Source organism: Spermophilus citellus (assembly GCF_964194105.1).
Source record: "Spermophilus citellus genome assembly, chromosome: X".
Lineage (NCBI taxonomy): Eukaryota > Metazoa > Chordata > Mammalia > Rodentia > Sciuridae > Spermophilus > Spermophilus citellus.
Window position 1 is genome coordinate 72,645,576 of NC_138190.1, and position 10,648 is coordinate 72,656,223.

A 10,648-nucleotide genomic window follows, 5' to 3' on the forward strand; every position below is an offset into this window, starting at 1 on the left:
GAGGATCTCGAATTCAAAGCCAGCCTCAGCAACTTGGGGAGACCCTAAGTAACTTATTGAGACCCTGTCTCTAAATAAAAAAAAATAAAAAGGGCTGGAGATATGGCCTCTGGGTTCAATCCCTGGTACAAAGAAAAAAAAAATAAATTAAATAATTTACTTCTTAAAATCACCTTGAAAGCAGGGTTAATTATATTCATTTCCCAGATGAGGCAATGGTAGTCAAAGAGGTGAAGTAATTGTCCATGGTCCCACAGTTAGGAAGTAGCATAACAGAACAAAGCCCCAAAGCCAGGTCTGCACAATTCCAAACTCTTTGTTCTTTCTGTTATAACATATTATCTTACCTTTAAGTAAGAGTCAAGGGCTTGCTCAGATAAGGTGGTGAGACCAGTTTGATTTTAGTTGAGCTGGTGATTAAAGTTAAAGTTCAGGGTTTGTCCTTGGGACAGTGATTTGAAACTAGGCTTATGGAGGACTCTGAATTTACATTAAGGGTTTTGAAATTTATCCTGTGAATTTTTGAGCTTTTTGAAAGGTGTTAAATAGAGAGGAAACAGTATAAGTAAAGTAAACCTTACAACAGTAGCATATGAATACAATTTAGTGTTTTATATTTACCTTGAACATTTTAGTAGAAAAAATTGAATATCAGTATCTACTCACAAAAATTAATCAAATAACAAGATCTACTAACACCCTTGCATAATTGTGTGTCTACTTCAATATTGTCTGCATCAGGCCACGAGCACTTTTTGTGGACATTTTTTTGTCACTTGATATTATTTTACAAGCATGTTTTTGCTTTGAGCTTGTCCAAATCCTTGTCAGTTTATGTATAATATGTTTGGTTAAATGCTTGTAAGAATCAAATTGTTTGCTTAACTTTTGGGGTTGGCTCTGACTTTTTTTCTGTTAAGATACATGTGTTTGTGCCAATTGTTTTTTTCTTTTTGTCTTGGATTAATTCTTTTGGGCCTGTCTCTCAAAGTGGAATTACTGGATCAATGAATCCAAACTATCTCATATGTATGATGTTGTAGTTACCCACATTGTTCTAGAATGCTTAATGAGTATTTAGACAAAATAAAACTAGTTACAGTGGCACCAGCAATGTGTTAGTGCTCTCATTTCACCATAATCCTATCAGAACCATTTTGTAAGAAAGTATTTATATTTAATATGTACTGCCAACCTGGAAGCTAGAGAAATAGAGGTAAGAAGTGACTTAGGAGAGTATTATAATAATCAAGACCTAAGTGGAAAGGACCTGAATATCTGTGATGATGAATTTGTCAAATTCAAATTCACTATCAAACATTGTTAAACATATTAATACCTAATTTAATTGTCTCAATACCTCTGTAAGATAATGTGGTCTTAATCTTGATTATATGGTTGAGAAAAAAGAGACTTAGGAAGTTATATGACAAAACCAAGGTTTACTAAGTTATGGATCCTAGGGTTCAAACATAGACTTTCTGAAGGGACAGCTGGCAGAAAAAGACAGAGATTTTGGTGATGAAGAAGAAATGGAGGCCAAGGAAAATGGCTTCATAACTTGATTATTGGGTTCCTGTTCCTGAGTTTTTTCCATTTGGCTAATTATTCAAGTCTCTGGTATTGTTCTTTCTTCTAGGGGATACTGACAGTGTCAGCAAAGTGCGGCCTCCAGGAGAAAAGCCAACGATCATCCGTCCCCCAGTGAGACCCCCAGACCCTCCCAGCCGGGCAGCTACTCCCCAAAAGCCAGAACCAAAGCCAGATATTATAGCTGGCAATGCAGGGGAAATCCCATCATCCGTGTAAGTAGGGTTGTTCCTCAGTTTGACCTAGTGCCTATCTTAGGTGACCAGAAATGCTTTCAGGATCAACATATGGAATGTATATAGTGCACAACTGTGGGGCATCATTCACTTTGTAGTCTAGGGGAATATAGGCCAGCCCTGTTTGAAGTATCCCATTCAGCACTCAAAGCTGAGATTTTCCTATGGATGAAGACTTTGATTCTTAGTATCTATCAGAAGACTCATTTTTCTTAGCTGCCCTGATCTATGTAGGGTGATAAAATCACTTTATGATTTTAACCCACATGGCTTTGGAACTTACTTTCTTTCTTTTTTTGGCAATTTATGTATATTCTTTGTGTATTTTAGCTTTAAAACAAATTTTGCACAATATGTCAGTGTATTTCTGAGAAGTTGAACAGTTATTAAAAAAAGCTATTATCATCTGACTACTGGAAAAATAAAACAACAAAAAAAACTGAATTACAATAATCCATCTCAGCAAACTTTTCCAATTCAAATTAAAAGGGCTCCAATTTATAAATCTCTTTTGAAAGGACAATATTAATGCAATGTACATAAGAACATCTAATTAAGATAATAAAAATAAACCACAATTTTGTTATATAAATTCACCCATTTATTATAACCTAGGGATGTCTCAAATGGTAGAACTTCTACAGGTCTTTCAATTCCTTCAGCCTTCTGATTGCAGACTTGACTGTGATGGCAGAAGTGGTGTCGTAGGTCCAGGCTCCATAAGCCTCTGTTTTCATGGAGGAACCACAGTACCAGATCCCCACAGCCCGTCTCTTTATCTTGTTTTTGCCAAAGAAGGAGCAAGTGTACTTGGCATGCTGGCTAATTTTAATTTTCTTCACCATTTTCAAGAAGGAGGCACTATAGCAGGTCCCATATTGAACCAATGATTCCAACCTTCTTAGTGTGTTCAGCCATATTGCTGTGACTTAGGCTCTAGCCCAGAAAATGGAACTTACTTTCTTATTTTCTTGTTATTGCTACTGGCTTTAAAAGTAATTTAATGAACACATTTAAAAAAAAAAAAAAAACTTTCAAAGTCCTCCAAAATGACTCAGGTTCTCCAGAGAGCCTCTTACAGGGTAGGAGCTGAGCTGACATCCAGCAGGCTTTCATGAAGCTGGGCTGTAAGCCACAGAACCAGGGAAGGAACAGCCAGGATGGGACCACAGCAGCACTCAGGGACTAGTCTTTAGCCAGTGACTGGGACTTCTTTCAGCAATACTACCTCCTGACCTTCCTTTTTCTTGTATCACTTGCTTTTCATAATTGTAAAATTGGGGAAAGAAGAGCAAAACCTCCACTGTTCCAGATAATTAGCTACATATATTTACTAAATGCCAAAAATTATACTTTGAAACCCAAGACTAATTTCACATATTTAATTTCACATATTTTCCCCAAGAAAAGCTGAAGTGGGCAATAAAGTTTGACCATTTTGGACCCACAGGGAGCAAATGGGTTCATCTGTGGTCTTTCAGGTGCCTCTGGGCTCAGAGCCATTATACATAACTTTTTTTTTCTTTTTTTTCTATCTTCTTCTTTTTTTTTTTCTTGTAATGGGGATTGAATCCAGGGGCACTTAACCACTGGGTGACATTCCCAGCCCTTTTTGTATTTTATTTAGAGACACAGTCTCACTGAGTTGCTTAGTGACCCTCTGAGTTGCTGAGGTTGGCTTTGAACTGTTATCTTCTTGCCTCAGCCTCCCTAGTTGCTTAGATAACAGGCATATACTACTACACTCAGCTTGGCCATTACACATTCTGATATTTGGGTTTCTCCTGAGACCCAGGCCCATTGCTGGCAAAGGCAAGGCCTCGCATTGGCTGCCTATTTAGTTCAGTCTTTTGTCCTTTTCATTGGTCATTGGTTTTCACATGTATTCCAGAACAACTCATGGGACTTAATTGACTTCTGTTTGCAGGGTGGCTTCCAGGACCCGGTTCTTTGAAACAGCTTCCCGGAAAACAGGAAGGTAAGAGACAAAAGGAACAGAAGAGAAACCAAATCATTTTTTAATAGATGCATTATGAATATCCTATGGGTCCTTGCTCTTACCTTCTTTTGTTCTCTTTCTCTATAGAATACTCTCTCTTTCCTGCAACTTTGTATTTTCATCTCTTTCTCTCACTTGTTTCTCTCATGCTTTTTCTCACTTAGTGTCTCTCATTCTGTCTCTTTCTGTTACTCTTTGTATTTCCTCTGTTTCTTTCTTTATGTCCCTGTCCCTGTTTATCTGTTTTTCTTTCCCTATGTCTCTCATATGTCTCTTTGCCTCGTCCTTCCACTTTCTTTCTCTCTCACAAATATGTGCATGCACACACACACACACACACACACACACACACACACACACTCATGCATACACACCAGACTATACTGCAGAAGCTCATACCCAATATAGATCTTCTTTTTGTTTGTTTGTTTTACTTATCTAGACCCTGTTAAATTCTCAAAGGGCAACTGATAGGAACATGTACTCTACCTTAAATAGCCTTAGAATAAGCATGGCTCCCATTTCAAAGATAAATAGTAGCCTCAGATAATGGTTCTCAAACTTAGTGCATATCTAAATCACCTGCAAAAACTGGAGGGAAAAAAATAAAAGATTCCTGGCTTCTATTCTAGACCTGCTAAAGCAGAATTTCTAGGAGTACAGACTAGAAATCTGTTTTTTGTTTGTTTGTTTTATTTTCTTCACTTCTCTCCTTCCTTCTTCCCCTTCCTCCCTCCCTCCTTCCCTTTCTTCCTTCCTTCCTTCCTTCCTTCCTTATTTTCTGACTCCCTCCTTCCATTCCTTCCATTTGTGTTTAAAACTTCTCAAGTTCTGGAACAAACTGATCAATCCCTGGGCATTTGGGGCCCTTTGGACTAGAACCTGGAGAAATGATTGCTTAGCCTTTAAGGTATTTTCTGTGAGTTGTTCATGTTGTTATTGAGAGAGTTTTAAATTGTACTCCCTAAAATGTAATGGAAGTGTTGTTACTCTTCTAGGTGGTAAGTCAAAAGCAAAATAATTCACCTTTTCCAGCAATTCAGCTTGGGATAGGTTAGATAGGTTAGTCAAAACTGTAGATCTAGACTTACCAAGACCTAGTTCTGCATAAGAAACCCTAGTACTGTGAGCCACAGGGAGCTATAGGCTGGGCCAAATTCTCCTTAGGCATGATTTTCCATTTGTTCTACCATAACAGATGAAAGTTAAGTCAAGGCCCCAGATTTCTCTTACAAATAGCATGAAGATGAAAGGTTTTACCATGGAGGTTTTCAAAAAGGCTTGCCTTGAGAATGAAAAAAAAATGAAAAGAAATAAGAGATAAAGAAGCAAGAAAGAATAGGCATGCCTAATATTCTTAATGATGTACCCCTCCAGCAAGACAATTTCCTGGTCACCCCCCCCCAGGGAAAGCCTTTTAAGAAATGAATACCAAGGAACTTGAACAATGTAAACTGGAATGAACAGAATACAATGGGAATGTCTAAATGAAAAACTTTTTTAAAAGTGATGATTATCTAAGCTGGAGCTTGAAGGATAAGTAAAAATGTACAGAAAAATGTTATGGGATTGAACTGCATCTATAGATGGGAACCAAGGCTTTGAGAAGGGAATGTGTGAGAGGCATGAACAAAATTCAATAGAATCTTCAGGGCAGGCAGACTTTCAATAGGGAAGCAATAGACAAACTAGTGTTGAGTGTGTACAAGTCTGATAACATTGCCAATTGGGTGGGCTTTGTCAGCCAGTGCTCAGGGAAGCCTTAGAGCAACTATAACTCAAGTGGGCTGTGACCAAATCAGGCCCTTCAGGACACTATACTACTCTATCTATCCTATATTCACCCTTCAAGAACCTAGACTTAATTTTGGTCTTTATCCCCAGATTCCATCTTGGAAAGAGTATAAATAAGAACAGTGTGGATACCTGCTCTCCAGTATGTCATGAGCCCCCATATCCCACTGGTTCCTCCCACTCAGTATCCAAATAGGGAAGCATCCATTCCATCTAGACCCCCACCTCATAACCACCACTTGCATTACTAAATACAAATGCCAGCCTCTGAGCAAGATCCTTGGACTAGTCACACAGTCAATCCTATCCATGGTCACTGTGGCCAAACTCTTCCCTCAATCTGTAATGAAACAAATAAACTATTTAACCATTGCCTTGCCCCCTTTTGCTTCCCATTTGCATAACTAACTCTATCCTGCTATTTTAATGACACTCTCCCTCATTCCTTTCCATTATATAGCAATTTTAGAAAAAGTACTGAAAAGAAAATGAGTAGAGGGTCATCAAGAAGAGAAGTGAGGGGCTAGAGTGTAACTCCGTGGTAGAGTGTCTACCTAGCATCCTCAAGGCTCTGGGTTCAAAAAAAAGAAGAGGAAGTGAAGACTGCAAGAGAGGACATTATAGGGAAGCAGACCATCTTTATATAATACAGGTTCAGAAGAGATTATTGTTTCACTTTGGAGAGAATGTGGGAGTAAAAAGAGGAACTATAGGTGAGATTGGAAACATGACTTGGGGCTATATCATGAAGGTCTTGTATGACATATTAAGGTGTTTAGTCTTTACACTGTAGTCCATTGGAGGAGGGTCATGGAAGATACTTAAGCATGGCAATTCATATTATGAGCTGAGTTGTGAGAAGATCACCACAATGATAATGAGGAAGTTGGATAATAGTATAGACTGGAGGGTGGGAGACCCATTAGGAGACTAATCATCTTGGCAGGATTTGATGAAACTCCTGGCCTATGGCATTACCTATTGCAATGGAATAGAAGGGACAGACTTGTGGCAGGCTCAGTAAGACACTGCTGACTTTTCAAATGTGGGATGTTGCAGAACACCTGAGAGGGAATAGTCAAACTTGAGTAATTAAGTAGATGATTCAAGAATCATTAAGGAGTAGATTTTTTGAGAAAGATTTTGTGCTCAATTATAGATGGTTATTTTGAAGACACTCAGGGGAAATCCTGGTACAGATATTCACTGGGTAACTGTAGCCTTAGGCTAATGGTTGTGGCAGGGCATAGATATATGGAGGAATAGAACTATTGAGAACTGATACCATATAGCTTCAGTATGGATCATCCAAATATACTACAATATGAATAGTAGCACTTTGAGGAAAGTGTCCCAAAAGTTGGTAGTAATTGAAACCATGAATGGGAATGAGATCATTCAGGCAATAGTTATAAACAGTTTCAAGAAAAAGGAGAAAAACAGAAGGGGACCAGCTGTTGTGTGGGATGCTCTGCTCACATTATAGGGGAATTGGTTCTATCGGATTTTTTATAATTCCCAGTTGTCCCCAAGCAATGATAATTTAGGATTGATCTGAACACATTAAGAGTCTGGGCAAGGTTGGTTTGGTCTTCAAGATAAAAGATGATACATTTTTACATGCCCTGACACAGATACACAAAGGATTGTTCTGCTACCTGAATAATGTCTTTGTGTCAGGAGACTGTGCTCTCTTAACATTCCAGAGAAGCTTTAAGATATCCAGACAGTATCATTTCCCCATTTTTCAGATGACCTGTTTGGCCTTGGTCTGGAAGTATCCCTCATCTCCTTGCTTTGCCTATGTCATCCTGATTTGTAGAGTCTTAGTGAACTTTATTTCTTCTTTGCTCACAGTTCTCAAGGCAGACTTCCTGGAGATGAGAGTTGAGGCCACAGGTATGTTGTCTCCACCCCGACTACAGAACCTTTACAAAGATCCTGATTACAGAGTCTTTAAGGGCTAATATACCAGGTTTAGAAGATGGGGACTCACTTTCATGCTTCAGTTCATTATCATAAATTGCATGACCCTTGAGCTTAGTGCTTTTTAATTCAGAGGTTTTGTGTGATTTTAAATTACTTTCTCCTTTCCTTTCTTTCTCCTCCAGTCAGACAGTAGTATAGTTGTACAGGTTGCCTTTGAATTAAATTCATTATGAGTCCTAGCTATAACATTTGGGGCAAGTACATTTCCTTTTCAGAGTCTCAGTTTCCCAGTCTATAAGATTAGAAGTTGGAACCTTGTAACTTTCACATCCTTTGGGTCAAGAAGGAAACAAATAACCTCCTTTGGGTATTGTAGACGGTGCCAAGAGGCTACCTTAGTATCTGTACAGGGACTTCATTTCTTCAGACCAAATTACTATTTCAGTCATACCTACCAGAACTTTTATCCTTAGCCTTTTGTGTTTGTCTAGCACAAAACACTTTCATATCCATTATCTCATTCAATCCAAACCAGATGCCAGAAGTAGGTAGGATAATATGTGTTCTGACTCAACAAATAAAGGAATTGAAGTTCAGAGGAGATAAGTGACTTACTAAGGTCAAAAGCATCTTGGAGGTCAGGAAATGTTTTTCTCTACCTAGGAGTTCCAGTTGCTTAACTATCAGATTTCTGGCATGACATGAACCAATATACACATAAATGATATCCAAGTATCTGGAGCTTAGCTTGTCATATGCTCCTTAGCCTTCCTTGTCTTCCTATCACTACCAGTCCTCAGAGGTCCATAGGTTGATAAGCTTCTCCTTATCAGCCAACATAAAGGTGACGCCCCAGTAAAAGGAAGTTTGAAGATACTGCAGGCCATACAGGTGGGGGTAATCTCAGAAGTTCTAGTATCAGACTTTTGCTTTCCCAGGAAAACCTTTGGGAAATTAAAGTTGGAAGGCACAAAGTCTCCAGACCTGATTACTATTCCACTGTAGGTCTGTTCTGTGGGATCTGAGCCCTAATGGCCTTTTCCCAGCCAGCCTCTGTTTCTCAGAAGATTAGCTACCAGTCATAGGCTTTGCTACTTACCTAGCAGGCTCCACTGCCCAGTGGCTGTTAAGTGTGTAACAAGTCCTAGCTAATTCTTTTTCTTCTTTTTCTTTCAGGTTTTAAAATCCTTGGCCTCAGGGATCCTTTCCAGGTCCTGAAAGGGTCTACTTCAAAGCCTTGTGTCCTGAGACATTTTGTGCTGAAGAGCAGCTCCTTCTTGGCCCTTCACCTTCAGGCTCATGGGAAGCCAAAAATAAGGGGCACATGTCCTAGACACATGTTTATTTCTCCTTTGTATTCTGTCTTCATCCCCTCAGAAGGTCTGTATTAAGCTCCTGTAACACTGTGAATGTCTGGATTCCCTCAAGCCCCAGACTCTGCCAAAACCAAGATATCCACTGACCTGAGTCGAAGAAGGGAGCCTAGTTTTCAACTCTTCCCTGAACTTCCTGCTTCCTCAAAAGGCTGTTGAACTCTCAAGATTTGGGGCTAAAGACTGGTCTTAGGAGTCTTGCTCTGAGCTAAAGGCAACTTGATTTGGGGTCATTGCTTACCTTGGTTGAAGGGGAATAGGAATGTTTGCTGAATATTGGAGAATGTTAACATGTCTCTTACTGAGGATATGGGCACTGGTGCCAGGTTGGTGCTCTGGCATTGCAATATGTTGCTAAGAGCCTGTCTGCTGTGGGACCAGACAGCATGGGTTATGCCCCTCACAGTACTCACACCCTGCATGGACTTAGGAAGTGGGCCTTCCTGCTCTTGCCTACAGCCACTTAGGACAAATCTGCAAAGCATGTTTTGCATGTCAAAGCCTAGGTCAATTTGGATCATCCTTCCTGTTTTCACCTAAAAGCTTCCTTTCCAAGCAAACAAGAAAAAGTGAAAAGCAAACAAAACTACTCCAAACTGAAAATATTTCTTTAAAAAAGGCATATTGTGTTTGTCATATTGGAGCTCCATTCTTGAGTCAAATGTTAGGAAAAATTGTTAAGATGGAGGGAAGCCAAGTAGTTATTGCTGTTGCTTCATGTTTGCCTTCTGCTGATAAGCTATTTTATCTCCTGAAAAAAAGGCAATTTTTTTATCGAGTGTCCATGGATTCAGGAACTCCATGATGCCCCTGAGATGTTTTGCATGATTCCATGACAATTTGCATTTTCTGGGCAGATAGTCCATAATATTTTACTGAATTTCAAATGGGCCTATGACCCAAAAAACATTAAGAACCACACCTCATGAGATAAAAGACTCATTTTACAGTCCATAAAGCATTTGATTAGAAGAGGTTCTCAAAAACATTTAGTCTAACAGCCTAGTTTACTGGCAGAGCAAGTTGGTGACCACAGCAGAACAAGATCCCAGGTCCCTGAGCTGGTATGTGGAGTTCTTTCTATTACACCACACTTTTCTAGCCAGGGGCCTTAGGGTTGGTGGCTTTAATGACCATCAGTTTGGGGGGTTGGCTTTTTACCCTTTTTATTGACCTCACATTTGCCACCAAGGGGAAAACTTCAAAAAACAATCCCCTGATCCCCTTCATTGATCATCTCAATCACTAGAAGGGAATTAAATCAATGTAGTGGGTCAGAAAGCTAAGAAATAGATATTTCCGAATCCTGTTTGTTGAAAGAAATCTTCTGAAAAAGTGTCAGTGTTCCCAGGCAGATGCTGGGGCCATAGCCTCTCTTTAAGGTCCATGTGACTATAACATGACCCAGTATGGGAGGAAGGGCTTTCCTGCTTCCACTCTTCTAACATGAGCCCACTAGTACACTGATTGTAGTACTTAGAGAGAAGCATAGATATGGAGAGAGAGAGAGAGAGAGAGAGAGAGAGAGAGAGAGAGAGAGAGAAATAAAAATATGCATATGCCCAATCCCAACCAACTCTGAGATGTCTTTGGGATTGTGTTACTAAATGGCAAAAGTCACTTTTAAGACTGAACTCCAAGCATGGTTTATTGGTGAGTAAGGAGCATGTAAGCTAAATATATTAAGATCTTTGGTCAAAGTTATTGAGTAGAATCTTAATGCCATT

At 39.4% G+C, this 10,648-nt stretch overlaps 1 protein-coding gene and 1 pseudogene across 2 annotated transcripts in view; one reads left to right on the plus strand and one right to left on the minus strand.

The window, feature by feature from the left end:
• OPHN1 (oligophrenin 1) overlaps positions 1-10,436 on the plus strand; it is a 388,053-nt gene extending 377,617 nt beyond the window's left edge. Inside the window, exons 22-25 of the mRNA XM_081278189.1 lie at positions 1,640-1,805; positions 3,754-3,804; positions 7,477-7,518; positions 8,725-10,436. Coding sequence (XP_081134315.1) covers positions 1,640-1,805; positions 3,754-3,804; positions 7,477-7,510 — 251 coding nt within the window. The 3' untranslated portion in view covers positions 7,511-7,518; positions 8,725-10,436. The remainder of the gene's footprint in view (positions 1-1,639; positions 1,806-3,753; positions 3,805-7,476; positions 7,519-8,724) is intronic.
• LOC308638942 (large ribosomal subunit protein eL43-like) lies at positions 2,465-2,744 on the minus strand (annotated as a pseudogene). The gene has a single exon. The product of its transcript is annotated as a large ribosomal subunit protein eL43-like (transcript).
• Positions 10,437-10,648: the final 212 nt, after the last annotated feature.